The sequence below is a fragment of the Amphibalanus amphitrite genome, unplaced genomic scaffold (assembly GCF_019059575.1).
Source record: "Amphibalanus amphitrite isolate SeventyFive unplaced genomic scaffold, NRLGWU_Aamphi_draft 000800F_arrow, whole genome shotgun sequence".
Taxonomy (NCBI): domain Eukaryota; kingdom Metazoa; phylum Arthropoda; class Thecostraca; order Balanomorpha; family Balanidae; genus Amphibalanus; species Amphibalanus amphitrite.
Genome location: NW_024882294.1, coordinates 182,718 through 201,485, shown reverse-complemented (window position 1 = coordinate 201,485; position 18,768 = coordinate 182,718). Strand labels below are relative to the sequence as shown.

The window sequence follows — 18,768 nt, the reverse complement described above, 5'->3', positions numbered from 1 at the left end:
GCCCACACAGCGACTTTTTGGGCGGCACCTGACTCTGAGAGTCCTCACGACGGCCTCTGTGGGCCCCATTATTGGCTCCAGGGCCCCTCACGACATCCTTTGAGGGCTCCCACGTTGGCTCCACGGGCCGCGCTGGCATCTGAGGTCCCCACGATGGGCTCGAGGGCCCTCAAGCATCATGAAGACCTATAAAGGCCCCACAGTGGTCTCCGAACGCCACCACGGAGGCTTGTTTGGCCGCGCTGGAATATGATGGCCCTAACGATGACCTTTGAAGCCCCTTACGATTACTTTTGAGGGCCCTTACGATGACGTTTGGTGTCTTCTGCAGGCTCGAAGGGACAACTGATTCGTTAAGGCGATTCACGTGCCCATTTATGTCACTTATAGTGCAGGGGGGCATCTTTCCCAACGCCAGGGGGCGTCTTTCCCACCCTGTGGGGTAAGATGCCCCCTTTCACTTCTTCAGGAAAATGCTTAATAACAAAAAAAGTTATCATATTTCAGGCACGTAAGTGTGATATTTTTGGAGAAAAATTATGTCGGCTTCCGTTGAGACTCCAAGTTTTTGCTTTCCGATCGTCATTTTCGAATAATATATGACAAAGCAAAACCCTGGGCATCTTTCCCCACTCTCCCCTATGTGTGCCGTCTAATTTACGTGGCTAAGAAAAGATCGATCTGTGAACAAGATGTGGACGGTTTGGTCCCAAGGATGGGGTGACTGACAACTGACTGAAGACGATATTCTTTGGGTCCTGTAAAGAGACGCCTCATGCCACTCAGATAAAATTCACGAGCGTGCGCCCCCGCGTGTCTGAGTGAGCGTGTGAACTTTGAACACGTCTACCCACGCCAGTTTGACCGGAGCGCGCGTGTGAAGAGGGATCAGCGGCGCCGGAGGGTCACGGCGCTGATCGATCCACTCCTCACGTGCCCCGCGCGCGGCGTCCCATCCTCCACTGACCGGCGCGCTATCGACTCGCCGTCGACAGCCTCTCTCCGGCTCTCAGTGTGGGCGCGCCGCTCGCGCCGGACGGCAGCATGGGCCACCCGGAGACTCTGCCGTCGCCGGCGCGCCGGCAGCGACGGCTCTCCGCCGCCGCCGACTTCGCCGTCACCTTCTTCGTGGCCACCCTGCTCACCACCTGCGCCTGGAAGTCGATCTGGATCCTGCTGGACGCGGCCGTGTTTCCGAACGCGGCGCGCCCGTCGGCATGGACCTCGTTCACCTTCGGCGCCGTGGTGGTTTACATGCAGACCTTTATGCGCGATCGGCTGCAGCTGTATTTCTTCTGCGGCAGCGGCGGCGCGGCTCGTCGGCTGGCCGCGCGTGGGGTGGTCGTGTGCCTCTGGGTCGGAGTGGTGTCTCTGTGGCGCGGCGTGTTCCTGTTGATGGACACTGACTCTGGCCTCTCGTGGTTCTCCTACGGCATGTTCGCCGTCGCCGGGTTCGTCGTGTTGGCCAAGCTGCGCTTCCTGAACACGTGTGTGGCGCTGCCACTCGGCGTGGATGTGGATCTGCCCAAGACGTTCTTCAGTTTCGAGTCTCCATTGGATACAACGGTGAGAATAGCGGGTTGATGGGTTATGGGTTATTGACGGTAATCCGAAACATATCGAGGAAGCAATTGTCCAAAGATCAAACCTAGCAGAGCGACTGTTTTATCACAAGCTTGATCGTTTCGAGTAGACGTGAGACTGGCAAACCGAAAGTTTCGTCAGTTTTGTCACAAGCTTATCGTTTCGAGTGAGACGTGAGACTGTGCAAACCGAAAGACTAATCCTAGTATCCTTGTATTTAAAGTGCCTTGTACTATCACGTATCAACATTCCACAGCTATCCACGAATATCCGCTGAACGCATTCCATTTGATGGCACCATCCGGCCTTAGCGCGACCACTGATTGCTTCCTGGAGCATTTGTGATGCTGCTAATATGCTAGTTTTTCTCTTTTTGTCGTTTCTCAAGACCATCCTCATTTCGTGCTGCACTAGCCCGCTAATCCTAAGCGTAACTTTTATTTCCGTCTGTACGTCATCCATCTGTCCGTCTATCCGTCTATCCGTCTATCCGTCTATCTGCCTGTCCGTCCATCCGTCTGTACGGTTGTCAGTTTATCTGCCAGTCTCTTTGTCCGTCTGTCCTCCGTCCTTCTATCCTTCTATCCTTCTATCTTTCTATCCGTCTATCTGTCTATCCGTCTATCCGTCTATCCGCCTATCCGTCTGTCTGCTTGTCCGTCTGCCCGCTTGTCTGTTTGTACCTTTTGACCGTTTGTCTGCCTGTCCGTTATTAAACAACACTGGCCATCGCAATTTAATTTGAGCACACGTGTGCAAATAAAATCATTCACATCACAACAAATTACTCAGTGACGTCGATTGCGATGTGGCATCAGCGTACCTTATACGGTGGTTTTGGTTAACACAAACCGTTGCTTGACTTTTGTTTTTATAAAATCGATAACCACTACGACGCTCACTGCTCAGCACAATACCAGATAACACTTCCTGATGTCTTGGCATGGTGATAAGCCTCAAGATAATCCTACTGGTCGACTAACTTTTAGGCACAACGATGCCACATGCCTGTTAACAATTGCTCTGCATTGTTTCGATAGTGGACATTATCGACTTCACCCGACCAGTCGATAATATGTCTTCATATTTGACTCCAAGCCTCGCCTCCTTCTCGTAACACTTCCAGATAAAATTAACTTGTGTTGACGATTGTATCGTTCTGCCTCGTGTCTGTTTCGAGAGCTTCCCTCTGTCGCCTGTTCTCTAATCTCTGAGCAGCCCTCATTGATCGAAGCCGTAGCGTGTCGAATCGAAGTCGTGGCGTGTCCATTGCGTGTCTTTACGGAGTCGTGAGCCCGAGGTTGCGGACGGAGTGGTTCGGATTACAACCGGTGCAGCTGAAACCGATTTCCGAAAATAAAGACGAGGGCCGGCTGTCGAACGATTCTTGCTTGACGTGTCATACGTGTCTATTCATTGCTATTCATTGCTTGACGTGCCATTTCTTTTGTCTATTATACAATGAGCCAAAGGCTATTACTTGCTTATCTTTTAACCCGCGCACCGACGGGGGTCTGCGCCAACTTCGCACCGACGGGGGGGGGGGCGGATGACCGCCCCCCTGAGATCTCGAAAACGAAGCAAGATAGCGACAAGCGGTAAACGGCATCGGATACGCACGGCCAAGATCTACAATTTTTACTAAGGTCATTTTCAGGTCAGGTCAAAGATGACGTCACAGGGGTCGAAAAAGTCAAAATGGCGGCGCTAGATATGGAGAGAGTTTTTCTCGAATAACTTTCGAATCAGTCAAGATAGGAACAAACTAAGGGCATCATCGTGATCCTCTCGTCAATCCGCATCGAATGATATATATGTTGACCTCGAAAGGTCAAGGTCAAAGGTTGACCTCAGGTCACGTGACCTCGAGGTCATCATGCATATCATTCGATGCGTCTTGACGAGCTGAAGACAATGAGACCATCCACGCGTCTGTATCTTGTTCCTGTACGGAGTTATTGGCCAAAAACCTTTGGTGACCTTTGATGACGTCACATGACCTCACAGCTGCCCAACAGCAAAACAGACCTCAAGGTAGTGAAGGTTGATCGTATATGAAGTCATGTATGGTATATGGGGCCATTCCGACCCGTTTTAGTGGTAAAAACAGGGAGTTGATTTTTCCCCCATTGACTTATAATGGGGAGGTCGCGAAATTGACCTGACCTTAGGTCACCAATATCAAAATTCCGAGATATACAAATTGTAGCTACTAATGACCTAATAATATCCTGCGACTTTCAAAGGCCTCCGACATCTACTGTAGCTCTGGCACGGTGACAAAGTTGCAAAAAAGTGACTTGAGGTTGGGTCATTCAAAGTGACCTGGTGACCTGACCTTAAAAGGTAGGAGGTTCAAACTTGCACACCATGTGTAAAATTGATGAGGTTATAGTCATACCAAATTTCGCGGCGCTACGCGCCGCGGTTTTCCCGCTATTTGCGAAAAACCTGAGGGGGGGCGGATATCCGCCCCCCCGTCGGTGCGCGGGTTAATAATAATGGGGCTCGTTTTCAAAGAAACCCTCAACATCATTCAACATTGACGTGTCATACTTGCGTGTCTGCGATTAACTAAATTTTATAGATAGTGCAGGAGCCTTTTGTAATTTTAACAAGCAAATATGAATGCGCAACATTTCCAATTTTCGATAATTTCAACTAACTAATGCAACGCCATGCCATGGATGAACCGATGGTTCAAATGGCACAATTGATATGCTACTTCTAATAGGTATGCACTTTTCGTCTTGGCGAAAGGTTTCAACGTCAATTTTAATCTAACCACAGGGCCTTTTTCGTTCTTTTCATCTTGCGCTTCGTGTCATTTCATCAAGATGGATGTGCTGGGGGCACGCCCAGACATGCCACAGTATACCACCACAAAACGACGGAGACACCGTTTCACTGTGAAATGAGACGCTGTATCCAGCTGTGGGCCTGTCCCCGGGGTGTCCTTCCATTCCGTCCACCGAATTAAACTAGACCTGGGAGCAGGTCAGGGCGGCCAGAATAGAAACTCGGTCCCGTTCAAGATATTAACCCGCGACCGCCTGGGGGGGGGGGTCGGATCCGACCCCCCCCCCCTCCGTTTTTCTTGAATAACTCATGAACCGCTTGAGCTATCAACTTGAAACTTCGCATACCTTCTCCCCCATCAATTTGGCGTCTCCTGTGCAATTTTTAAGAAAAAAATTCAAAAATTTCTGAGATATATCGATTTTAGTGATGTAACTACATGGCGTTTTGAGTCAAAAAATGGTAAATGTTTAAAAAATCGCCAAAAATCGAGGTTTTAAGCATATTGCAAATTAAGGACATGAAAAGACGCAGCTCAACGAGCTCTTTAAAATGGCTATCTCAGATTTTCCATAAAATGCGTTTTTCACCCCTAAAAATTCAAAAAACTATAATTTTTGGAAAACAGCTAATAAAATCCAAAATTTTGAGAATTTCCAAAAAACCGGATTATATGTTATAAAGCTCTATTAGAACATTAGATGTCCCAAATTTCAACTTTCTATCTTGATTTTTGACCCCCAAATTGTAAAAAATAGCTCCAACATGCATAGGGCATGGTGACGTCATAAGCATTTTCGCGAATTAGAGGCACTTCTGAACATCGCATGTGAAAACAAATGGCACCACTAGATTCCTGGGACAAAGTTCGTCCAGAAAAACGCATTTTTATGTCAAAAATAAAAAGTTGAAAAATTGACTTTTTTTCTCAGCCCTCGTTTAGTTATGTATGGTATAAACGATTTTTTATGCTTTCAATGCACACTTATCACCAGCACAGTGACTTGGGGTCACATATAACCATTACCATCGGATTTGACGTGAAAAATAAGCCATAAAACATGTGTCGCACGCCCATGTAGCAGAAAGTGAAAACCGTGACCTTTCGTGACCTGACCTGACCTTGACCCGTACTTAGTATGACCCCTATACGCACATGGTACCTTCACTATGTCTTTGAGGTCATTTGTGGTGAGTTTCGAGCAGCAGCTATCGATTCCGCTGTCCGTAAGACTAATCATGCAAAACCCCTGAATTTGACCTTTGACCTGACCTTGACCCGAAAGTTGACCTCAATCTTAAAATCTTAAGAGTGCTTTGGGAAGGTCTCGTGGAGACCTTTCGAACGCCGTCTCGCGGGGCTCGATACGACCATTGGTTCTCGAGATAACAGGGGGGGGGAGATCCGACCCCCCTCCCGGCTGATGTGGGTACGGAAATAGCCCAGGCGGTGCCGGGTTAAACCTCGAGAGATGTCGTATAATGAGTGCTCTTCATCCCCCACAGGCCACATTCAGTTGCGCTTTTGTCGTAACATTTATGATACAATCAATTTTGAGCCTCCTCATTTTCCTTCATTGTCTGTATATACTCCCAAAACTGTCCTCTATTTTCACCAAACGCTGTCATCTGAATATTCAGGCGGTATGTCAGTAGATAGCATGTCCTGTTTCGCTGCTGTTTGCTACTTCATCATGGCTCTGCGCCATTGGCAATGCAGAGGAGGAACATGCATTGTGTGTAATCTATATGACGATTACCTACTTGTATGTCCAATATCCCCTTCCACACGTTCGGCAGCTGTCGGACGACTACCACCTGCGCACGATGGACGCGTTCCTGAGCGTGGTGCTCACCTGTATCAGCACCTTCCTGTGGCGCGGACTGTGGGGGTTCTTCGACAAGATCGTCCTGCCCGGCGACCCGCCCGTCTCAACGGCCATCTCGCTGGTATGTCGGAGACGCCGTAGAAGCTACTTTTACTTCGTAGCTTAACCACTTCCACTAACGACTTGACGCTTTTGGGAGTTGTTACCTCGCAGTTATACATTTTAAGCCCGGTTCCGACTATGAGGTTGCTTCAGGCCACATCAGGCCAGATCAGGCCAGATCAGGCCCAATCAGGCGTTCAGGCCAAAGTTGAACGTCGGACGCTCGGCCTGATCAGACCGTATGGGACGCCAGACGCCAGACGTCAGGCGACAGGCGTCAGGCCGTCGGTCTGCCTCACCAAATATCTTTTAACCCGCGCCCCGTAGGGGGGGCCGAAACGGCCCCCCCCCCTGTCCTTTTCGGTCGATATCTCCTAAACGGCTGGAGATATCGCCACCAAACTTTCAGGACCCCTCTGGGCATCAATTTTACACATTGTGACCAAAACTTTTTCCAGAGGCTATGATAGGTTGGCCACAAATGACGTCAGAGTGACGTCATGTTCTGTCATTTTCGACCGAAAAAAGACCTTCGCGAGAAGACCTGTCAGGACTACAGCTTTGAAGATACAGAAAAATTATCAAGACATAAAAGGTGTAGAATTGACAGGGCTACAAAACTGCTATCTCGAATTTTTGAAATTTTTGAGTTTTGACCCCCAAAAATCAAAAAAGCATTTTTTTGGATATATTCGCCAAAAAATCCAAAAAGTTTTTTGAGTTTCGAAAAAAACCGGAATATATGTGATAGTGCCTACCGTCTTCTATCCACATACCAAATTTCAGATCGATACCTCGTTTTTTGGCCAAGTTATAGCGAAAAACTGTTCAAAAATGATGACGTCAAATTTTCAAACTCAATTTTTGGCAATTCTAGAACTCGTAGAGCAAAACGAAGACAGACCACCATTAGACTCCCCGTGACGAGCTGCATCGAATCGATACCCATTTTATGCAAAAATATCAACTTTGAAATTTGACCTAATTTGACCGGACCTTGACCTGACCTTCACCAAAACGTGACCTAGGCTGGCCCCAAAGGCTGCCTAACCCACATAATCGTATTTGTCATGTAAAATGGACCATAAAACATGTATCACACGACACATTCATATTGTGACCCCCGGTGACCTGACCTCGCTGTGACCTGACCTGGTATCAGTGACCTCAGATAGCAAAGTATGTGTTTGACGAACAATGTACCATCGATGGTTTTCAATAAATTACCAATTTACTCGCTTTCACAGCACATTTCTTGAAATGCCTGTGAACGGTGAAAATCTGACCTTTGACCTGACCTGTGACGTCATCGGTTTGACCTAGGTCAATGAAATTTGGTCACAAGGTAGTTCCCGGGTGGGGCTATCGAACGCCGTTTGAATTTTGAAAATCGGCCGGTAACTTTCCGAGATCTTAGGGGGGGGGCCGAAACGCCCCCCCCCCTACGGGTGGTAGGGTCCGCCGGTAGCCCTACGGGGCGCGGGTTAAATGTGTGCGTGTTTTTTTTTTTACCAGCGAGAGCGAATTGCGATTTTCTAAATAGCTTACAAGTCTGAGCATGAGCAGCCCGGCGCGGTTTGGCGCAGCTCGTAACGCTTATGCGAGGCTTTTATCTCAGCAGCCGCTGGGCCGATTGACCTATGGTCTTTTTTTGTTAGGTATAGCCTCATCCCCATCCCTTCCAGCTCGAAATTGACTACTCATGATGCGTCGAGGTGACTGTCGTGGCACGTGTGAAGTCAAGGGTTTCATAGTTGTTTCGCTCGGTCAAAGTAACGATTTTGATAGGCTCATATCTCAGCCAAATCTGTGGCGATCGACCCATAGTCTTTTTTGGTATCTTCTTCCCATACCAGACTATGTACTCTCGATGCATGTTTGTTGCCCCTTCCCCTGCACGTGCCACGTGCAAAATGAAGAGGTGTCAAATTCGCTCTCATTACAACAACTAGGTAAATGCTGGGCCGATTGCGCTGGAGCTTCATATGTCGGTAGGCGTCCACCGGACAATGCATTTCAACGTTTCACATTTGGGGTCCTACTGCACGTGCGCACGTGCGTCGTGCAGGGACCGCTTCCACATCTCAAGAACGGCTGGGCCGATTGCTCTCAAATTTGGTACACCGTTAGAGATCGACTAGAAGGGTGTCCCACACAAGTCAGTTGGGGTCCAGTATGCACGTGCGCACGTGCAGACTGCTGCTTCTACATCTCGAGAACGGGTGGTCCGATTGCGCTCAAATTTAAAGTACACTGTTACGGACTGGTTAGAAGCGTGTCCCGCACAAGTCAGTTGGAATAGGTATTGTTTCGCACTTCCTCGTTTGATGAGCTCAACTCTCGTGCTCGCCCGTTTGTCAGCTCCAAAGACGTTTTACTGGTATAATCGCTCTATATAATGAAAACCTGAAACCGATAATCTTAATCATACTGCGTAACATGTTTTAATGTGGTTTTAAGTAATAAAAACATGATTTTTATCGAAAATCTAAGAAGTGGCTAAAAGAAAACAGAAAAGACATGCATGTTCTTATGTTGTAGGTTCTTATGTGCTTTGCAGACAATTACCACACTAACCCTCGCCCCGTTGGGGGGGGGGGGGCCATTTTGGCCCCCCCCTGTGGTTTTTCCTGAATAGCAAGAAAACGGCGGCGCGCAGCGCCGCCAAATTTTCAGTACCTTCCCGGGCATCAATTTGACACCTTCACACCAAATTTCAAGTCTTAGGTCACCTTAGGTCAGGAGTTATTGAGGTCAAACTGAGGTCATGTTCGAGCAAAAATGAGCAAAAAACATGCAATCTTGAAACGCTCACCAAATCTACAGTTATCAAGCAATTTCAAAGTTCTTTATATGGTCTAGTAGACAAAAAGCGGCGCTACAAAACTGCTATCTCGGATTTTCAAAATTTTTGGTTTTTGACCAAAAAAAATCAAAAAATTGATTTTTTTAGAAAAACTTTGAAAAAATCCAAAAATTTTCCGAATTTCGAAAAAACCGGAATATATGTGATAGACCCAGCGCTCTTCTATATACATACCAAATTTCAGATCGATATCTCGTTTTTTGGCCAAGTTATAGCGAAAAAACTGTTCAAAAATGATGACGTCAAATTTTTGAACTTAATTTTTAGCAATTCTAGACCACGTACTGCAAAACAAAGACCACCATTGAACTCCCCGTGACGAGCCGCATCGATTCGATACCCATTTTATGCAAAAATATTAACTTTGAAATTTGACCTAATTTGACCTGACCTTGACCTGACCTTGACCTGACCTTGACCAAAACGTGATCTAAGCTGGCCCCAAAGGCTGCCTGACCCATATAATCGCATTTGTCATGTAAAATGGACCATAAAACATGCATCACACGACACTTTCATATTGTGACCCCCCCGTGACCTGACCTCTGTGACCTGACCTGGTATCAGTGACCTCAGATAGCAAAATATGTGTTTGAAGAACATTTCCCCATCGATGATTTTCAATGAAATGCATTTTACTCGATTTTACAACTCATTTCTTGAAGTGCCTGTAAACGGTGAAAATTGGACCTTTGACCTGACCTGTGACGTCATCGGTTTGACCTAGGTCAATAAAATTGGGTCACAAGGTAGTTCCCCGTTGGGGATATCCAACGCCGTTTACCGCTTGTCGCTATGTTGCGTGGTTCTCGAGATCTTAGGGGGGGGCCAAAATGGCCCCCCCCAACCGGGCGCGTTGCTCGGCAGAGCCCAACGGGGCGCGGGCTAACAAAGATATAAGCATTGACGCAACTCAACTCCGAGAAATAAGAGCCCGCTGTTTATGACACTTTTCATGTCATCATGTAGGGTCTCGATTAGCTTGACCTAAACAAGGTTTGCTTTTTTGCTCACACATATAGGTACCCGCTGTGGTTTCCCGCCACAAATTTATCTTGCACATGGAACATGTCGACTTAAGAGTTTAGTTTCTTGTCTTCCCGTCAAATTTCTTTGGTCTGGAAATGAGTCTCCCCGGCCAAGCTGCCATTCGATATAGGAAAGGTCCTTTTGTGCCGTGGGGTCCAGGGGGGCGAATGGAGTAGCGATTGGTTCCATTCAGTCCGAGTCATGACAGAGAGTCACGGGATCTAGGAGAGGTAGCGGGAGCCTGTTCGGTGCCGGCGACGATGAGTTTAGTTGCCGCAGAAGACACCGCAACAGCTCGGCAGAGGTTCGTGGCATCGAGGGCGACCGAGAGCGAGTGTCCTTCTCGAGCAAACTTTCCAAAAGTTTACTTTCATCCCTCCCTGGTGTTTGCTGGAGCGGCTCATATCAGGCGCAGCCATCCGTTACTGTTCTAAGCTAGGCCTCCCGGCCCGGGAGCTCAGACGGGGAAGGTGGACGAGCTGGATTTCTTATGCGCGACAGGTCAGGCGGCTGTAAAGGCTGTCTTGAACCTGGATCTTCCACCATAGCCCGATTTATTTCTCGTAAGCTTGAATGGTTATCTTGCTACGATATTGATGAGTAGCACATTATTTTTTGGAATCAATTTTAAAAGAAACGCTAATTTGGTTGAAATAATGTTGGACTTGTCGAAACAAACGTTCATAATTAATTTAAACAAAACAGCAATCAGTAGCAACCATGGGAGTTATTCATCCTTCAAAGCCCGAAATGACACAAATTAGGCCACAATAAAAATCAAATAAAAAAGAACCATGCGCAACGTCGCGTGCCTAATTCATACTGGGTCTGTTTTTATGTGCATTTATATAAATAGGCACTTTTATTTTGCAGTGTCAAAAAGGGCACGATTTCGAATACCACGCATTGTCACGTCGCAAATGCGCCAATGCAAATTCAAAATGGCGGGCGCAGCGTCAGGCCAGATCAGGCCGGATCAGGCGCAAAAAGTTGACTTGAAGTTAACTTCGGCCTGATCTGGCCTGAAGGTCTGATCAGGCCAGTTCAGGCCGGATCAGTTGCTCCGGTTCGCACTAGCATGCCGTCAGGCCGTAAGCCTTTTCCAGCCTTTTTGGGAATTATTGGGCCTGATCTGGCCTGATTGGGCCTGAAGTGACCGTAGTCGGAACCGGGCTTTACTGTGAAGTTTTTGCCAGGCCTGGTAAAGTTTGTCGTAGTAGTTAGGACTTAGTAGAAGTGAGGCGCTCCCGCTAAGCTGGGTGTTTAATCAAGCTCAACTCGCCCTACTCAACACCCACCTGGGGAGTTTCATCTTGTCCCCTACCTTCCATCGGCAAGCCATTTTACCACGTATCACTTGTGTAAGAAAGAAAATCCGTCTTACTTTACCCTGCCTTCCGTCTCAGGGTGTCGGGTTTGTGGTATGCGCGCTGAGCTACGCCATCCAGTGGCCGGTGGTGCGGTGGTACCGTCAGCTGCCCTTCGTGCCGGCGCTGACCGCCCACGACCTCCTGGCCCTGTTCGGACTGACGGGCGTCATCAACGTCTGGCGCGGCGTCTTCCTCTTCTTCGACGTCATCCTTCCCGGTGAGACGAGCTGAGTGACGTCTGCGCGAAATTGATTGGTCTCATAACACCAGTGTAAGGTCAGGGTGTCGCCGACTCGACTGCTTGGACATTTTATTCTAATGCTGGCTGTGTGAACCACAGCTAAATTATCTTATTGTATGACTATCTATTCTGTTGGTGAGATCTCATGGAAACTGTTCCGTAATTAAATGTTCTCAACAACTAGGTGATAGGATCATTTATACTTAGGCCTAAGTTCATGAAGCATTTACATAAGAGTCCATTGGTTCCACCAGCTACATCACAACATTTAGCCCATCTGACCGCTCGCTCCGTCCCTCGCTCCCGTCGCACTGCAGCCGACATGGAGCCGTCGCTACGGCTCGGCTCGGCCGCCGCGGTCTCGGTGGTCTCCGTGCTGCTGCTGATGCTGTTCAGGATGTCGAAGAACCTGCTTCTCTGCGGCGTTCAGCGCGACCTTATCGGCCCCCTGCCCTTCAACTGTAGGTGTTTGTCACGTCTGCTGCAGGTGGGTGCCGGTGGCTTTGGGCGAGCTACATCCAGCATGACACCTTGAAGTTTCGATTGTTGAGCTGGAAACCATTTCTCTACGCATTAGTGGCATCACATGCTTAGTTCGATGTCTGTCTTGACTTGAGTTATTTGAGCAGCGCATGGGAACGTATAATATGGCATGCACCAAAATTTCATGTGATGCATCTCCGAGCCAATAACGTCATCCTCAAAGGTGTCTCATCATATCTGTTCATCAATCTCATGCCGCCTATTGAAGACCACTTTAGTTACATCACAGACAAGCATGCTGTCCGCTTCATATTAAATTTATGAATGTGTTTTGTTTACGTGTATCTCTCGCTGAACAACCAAAAACCCACTACCAATAGATGTAAGTGGGCTCGGCTGTAGCCCGCACATCGCGTTCGTTTTAGCGAAACTCGCGCCCGGCCTTGCCCAGGACTGCACTGTAAGTACGGACTACGATGTATACTCTAGTCTGAATGAGAGAAAAAAGCTTTCACCCGGGATGCTTGTGCTCGTGCTTGGCCCGTCGTCCGCCTTTCTATGTATATTTGTCCATGTGTGTGTTTGTGTGTATGTGATACTCGGGTGCATAATTCGTCTAATTCGTCTTTGTCTGTAAATGCATGAATGGGAATTTGAGTCCACCGAACAACAACAAATTTTTAACATTCCCTTCTTCAAATCAGTAGGTATCTCATCTCACTCATTGTGCTGTCAAAATATGGCTGATAGAAATAAGAAAACGCAATTGAATCAAAATGTTTGCTCGATATCAGATGAGCCGTGTTCAAATTTCAGTGTATGACAATTAATCGATTTGAGCGTTTTCTTGCCGCAGTTATGAACTGTATGCAGGTCGTAATTTCAAGTACGAAGTCACAAATAGTCACGAGTCACGACTCACGAGTGGTCACGAATAGCACCTGCCTGCACAACCATGGCGGGCTGCCGGCGCCCAGCATCGCCTAGTGGTGATTGGTGGACAATTATGGCGCTCGATAATAGCTGTGCAGGCCTTGATTACATGGTACGGGACCGACCAGACGAAAACAACGCAGCAGCGACTGTTGTGACAGAATTGCTCGCATTATTGCACCGTAGTGATGAGTACAAAGACCATCACGGACATGGAAAAAATACACAATCTTCAAAATTACATACCTATAAGGTCTGCATTTGGTCCGGGGCATTTGGTTAAATAACTGAAAGCTCCACTGAAAAAGCTGAGGTCAGATTCAAACAATCATTTATTACTAGCTTACATTCCCTCTTTTAGCTATTTGTTCTATTATATGATGTTTTTCTTTATTGTAGATAAATTCGCACAATAGTACTATGGTACCCCGCTGGCTTATAGGTACTGACTTATGGGGAGATAATACTTGTAATACCTAGGGTAAGTGGCCCCTATCACGCACACCTAACAGGAAAACTACTCGTATGGCCTACTGACGCCTATCATGTTGACAAGTTTGATGCCAGTAGTTGTCCTAAACATTTCTTTGTTTAGCTCGGCATTTGCTTTTCAGCGGTTTTCTATCATTTATGATATATAAGGCCAAACGTCGACCAACTCCCGGTGTGCGCTTATAGAGCATCAGTGCTGTTATTACGCACATGCACATGCTTCAAATGCGCACAGGAAGAGATGACAGGATGGGGATCAAAATCATCGAAATAAGTATGGACAAATCGCTTTATTTAAAAATGCCCCAGACTCGGTCTCTCCAGCCGAGACCCTGGGTCCGGTCCTACCGCTCGAGACCCTGGGCCTAGTCCCACCGCCTGAGACCCCGGGCCCGGTCTTACCGCCAGAGACCCCGGGCCTAAGGTCTCATCGCCCGACAGTCCGAGACCCCGGCCCCGGTCCCACACCTGAGGCTCCGGGCCCGATCTCGGTGGTCGAGCCCCGGGTCAGGGCGGTGTTTCACGGCCGATAGCAGCACACTGCCAGCGCATTTCGCGAGCTGATGTCACAGTTTGCAGCTGTGTTGGATATACGAGTTTGTTGGTCTCCGTGGAAACCCAATTTGACACGTGTGCAGGCAGCGCGCTGCTAGCGGCCGTGAAACACCGCCCTGGAGTCACCGTCCGAGCCCCCGGGCCTGGTTTTAAATCCCTTGGCTTTTTGTCAAAACGCAGGGGACCATCAATCTTCCAGAACTCTGTCAGATGTTAACGTATCACAGTAATGCGATTTAAACCGTTCCCTCTAAAAAGAAACGTTAAAAAATCCATCTGATGTATGTGCATTTATGCAGCATGGCACCTGTGCGTCATTGGAGAACCAGCTGCCCTAAACACGCACGCTTCACATTCAGCCCTTTCCTGTCTTCCCCGACGCATTCCAGGTAATACACGTATGATCAAAGAAAACACTGACTTATTGGCCACAAATTGATGCCTGATAATCTATCCGGTATGTTAATGGTTCCGTGAAAAATTAATGCACACCGAACCACGCATTATTATATCAGGCACTTTTTCAGCGTTAAAAATCAGCACTTCCTTTACAAAACATGCTATCATTACTTACCTTTTGCTGCGAGAGCGCTGAAACAACTGCCCGCCGCGGCACAAATGTTGCCAGAAATCTTTTTCGGTCGATTTATGCTTTCTACACTTCTGCTTGGGCAGCTATATTAAAAATATTCATTGGTGTGCGTGTTTAGGACGTGTGCGTGATAGGAGCCACTTACTGTAGTATGTAACGTCATTTTTTTATATAATTGCGCAAAAACTGAGCTGTGTTCACATTTCACAGCATCCCAATTTTTCAGTGCAGGGTGCGAGTAAAATATGGTGTTTTCTTATATGCTAAGATACCAGTATAACGCCTTTTGGGGCGACTAACGGAGCGAGCGAGAGGGTGAGCCTTGCACGTGCGAAATTTCGACGGGGTACCTCCAGCTGACTTGTGCACGGCACCCTACTAACCGGTCTCTAACGATGTGCCAAATTTGAGCACAATCGGCCCAGCCGTTCTCGAGATCTGGAAGCGGCACCCTGCACGTGCGCATGTGCAAAATGGGTCCCAACTGACTTTTGCACGGCACCCTACTAACCGGTCCCTAACCATGTGCCAAATTTGAGCGCCATCGGTCCAGCCGTTCTCGAGATCTAGAATCGACCCCTGCACTTGCGCACGTGCAGCAGCACCCCAACTCTGGCACATGGATATGCATTGCCTAGTGGGTGCCCTACATGCCAACTTTCAGCGCAATCGGCCAAGTAGTTACCGAGATATTGCAACAATTACAAAAGTGACACCTCTTCGTTTTGCACGTGGCACGTGCATAAGGGGTCACCCACATGCATCGGGAATAGTCCAATACTTGGTAGAAGGAATGAAGCTACCCTACAAAAATTACCGCGTGTAAATCGGTCAAGTGGTTGCTGAGATATAAGCGTCGCAGAATCGTGACCACGGCCGGCCGGCCGGCCGCTCATACTCAGAAATTTCCGTTAATCTAAGGAAAGACTACGCTCGCTTCGCTCGCTCCGTAATAAAACGTCACTAGGTGCGAGGGAATCGTTTTCGGTTATCGGGGGACGGTTATCAGATTAATCTTGGTCGGTAATCATTAGTGCTTGACACAAGCCGGATAAAACACATGCAAGTGGACGTTATGACGACATGGCCTTGACATCTACGGCTGTGTCTTACTTCACTCTCCTCTCTGGACATAGGGAGCGCATTGTGTCGTCTCCGATGTCTGCTGTACACACTTGAAACGAGATAACCACGCGGGGCTACCCGACTCAAACGCCTTCGTTGGTTTATCAGGATTGTCCTTGGCAAACATCAACTAGCTTATGACACAAACATCTCACATTTATATCAAGGTTTATGAAGCGATCGGGAGAATCGTTCAAATCATGCTTTGCGTCGTATTTCTCTGCTACTTACTGCAGCCATGAAAAGAGAATGGAAATCGATCACGACGTCTCAGGCAATCAGAGCCGGCACGCAGCCCATTCCTCTGCCAGATTACGGAGTATTACGACGGTCTGAGGAAAGATTCCCAGCCTGACTACATATGGTCGATCATGACAGAGGCCAAATGGATGCAGAGAAAAATTGCAATAAAATGTTAAGATACACTAAATTCCCAAATTTTGCATGCAGTACTGCTGAGGCTTCTTAAACTGTTTTGCATGTGTGTTTAATTTGGAACTGGTTTGCATGCAATGATGCGTGACATGATTTTTTTTGTATGTACGTACATCTATGCCCTATTGATTTATCATTGCAACTGTATATTTCGTTCGTTGCAGTTCTGTCTTTTGTCAATGCAGCTTTATTTGATGGCAACACAAACCTTAATATTAAAATAATATGTGTAACAAGCCCTGTTATGTGGATTTGCGTACCATTTTATTTGTAATTGTCCCTGTATTTTAACGGGTAATGTCATACTTAATGTGATTTTATTTCTTGACTTTAGTGATTTGATATTGATATGATTTTATTTCTAAACATAAACCCCGGCGCTATTCTAATTTGTCTAAACAAGTAATTGGCTTATTTTCTCAGGACTTATTGGCACCGCCGCTGTCCGTTTGTTGCCCCAGCCCGCCGTCCAAACAATGTATGCTGACGTGACCTTATCGCCGGCAGGCCAAGTCGTTAATCAGCTATGTGGCTCCGAAGCCGACAGCGAGACCGATACCGATTCCCGGTCAGATGTTCGTCCACATCCCGAGAGATATTGACGGAAAGCCGGAGACGCTCATCTGAGGGATGACACACCCGGCCGAGCGTCAACTCATCTGAAAATGCTCTCGTCTCAAGTGGTACTCCCCTGAGAATGAATTCGTCCGACGACCGGGCGGCTCCTGTAAGAGGTACTCGGCTGATGAGGTCGCACCTGTAGGTGCTTTCTGGGAACTGACCTGGCCCGATTTTCTCCTGAGCGAGAAGTAAGTGCTATGGGAAGGTATATAGAGATCCGGCTTATTAACAGTTCCCTGAGGAGCGAGGCTATGCGAGACCTCCGGAACGATCATAGTGTGTGGAGGAGTAGGAGACACTTTGGGAAGAAGGCGATCCTGTGCGTCTTTAATGGTTTTGGCACAGTATTCCGAATCGTCCCGCGCAGACAGGAGGGCCTCAGTGATAAATATGTGTTAGTTTATGTGTGGCTTACCTTTATTTTCTCCGAACATACATTTAAACTGAAATGATGTTTAGGGCTACATTTATTGTACAGAAACGTTTTAAGACATTTCTTTTTACATAGCACTGTTAAAATGGTGTACAGAATAAACTCAGCGAATATAAGCTGTATGCATGAATGTAACGGATACATATAGTTACAACCTACAACGGTGCTAAGGAACATACTTACCTTTTCTTTGAAATCGCTTTTCCATGCTTCGATTTTTTTTTTGTAAATAAATACCTACGGCGGGATTCATAAACAACAATATAAAAGGTCTGCCATGAATAATGAAACCCAGGTTCATCGCTGATTTTAAAATAGAAATGTAAATATGTATGCTTTTGTTTAAGCGGTGCTAAAATGTGTTAGCACCTACACGGCTGAACCGACGTCGGCAATGTCACGTCATGCATTAGTGCATTCGTAAGATGAAGGAGTGCATATTTGAAGTGTGTGTAATATGATGATATGTTTTTTATGGCACATAGAGCTTATGCGTCAGGTTTGTGGGTAAGTTCGTGAACATATTTATTTACTTGATGTAATAGTAGGTTGACGCAGCCAGTGTTGCACGGTGTACGAGCCAGTGCAGTGCTTATGACGAATCTGACGGGCATTTAGACGTGCCTTTAATCGCAAAATATTATGTCTGTTTTTGTTCCGCGAACCAAACTCATAAACAGAAGCCTCTGCTACTGCATGCCGAATAAATATTGACAGATGCGATCTGAATTAGGAAACACTGCTTTCAATAATCCGTTGTGAAAGCACGTCGCTTGCAGCTGTAACTTGTTGCTGAATTATGCAACGATATAGTAATGTACAGTGTACACATCTGATGTATATTGTATAACATATACGTATGTAAGTACAGGTGAGATCAAATTTGCAAGTGATTTATTTCATTGTGATGACGCTTAGACAGTTGTACTCGTAGTGTAGAAAATAATGCTAACTTGGTGTGCTTGTAAGCCGTATGTTTTTTGATCGATGTGTCAAATAATAATTGCTCGTAATTGTCTTGACCTTGAGGCGGGTTTTCGCAAACTTCCGTGTATTTACATGCCGTTGTTATAGTTACCGGTTGTTGTGAAACGTTTCGTAATTTATGTGAAGTACTGAAGCAATACAATAAAATACTGGTCCAGACGGCAGACGGAACGCAAGTGCAAAAAAAAACACATAACCAAACACATGGGCACATGCCAAAAGATAGCTTATTCGTCAGAGGATTCTCAGGTCTGAATAAGGACACTAATTTTGTTTTCTTCAGCACATTTAT

General features: G+C 46.9%; 1 protein-coding gene across 2 annotated transcripts; it reads left to right on the top strand.

The window, feature by feature from the left end:
- The first annotated feature begins 879 nt into the window (after positions 1-879).
- On the top strand, positions 880-18,633 carry LOC122366368. 2 transcript variants are annotated; one of them, XM_043338554.1, is made up of 5 exons: positions 880-1,566; positions 6,184-6,333; positions 11,616-11,796; positions 12,138-12,281; positions 16,943-18,633. In XM_043338554.1, the coding sequence occupies exons 1-5, from the start codon at positions 1,045-1,047 to the stop codon at positions 17,035-17,037; spliced, it is 1,092 nt and encodes a 363-aa protein (XP_043194489.1). In that variant the 5' UTR covers positions 880-1,044; the 3' UTR covers positions 17,038-18,633. The 2 variants fall into 2 exon arrangements, with proteins under 2 accessions (XP_043194489.1, XP_043194488.1); XM_043338553.1 differs by having other exon boundaries at positions 1,018-1,566; positions 12,138-12,307.
- Positions 18,634-18,768: the final 135 nt, after the last annotated feature.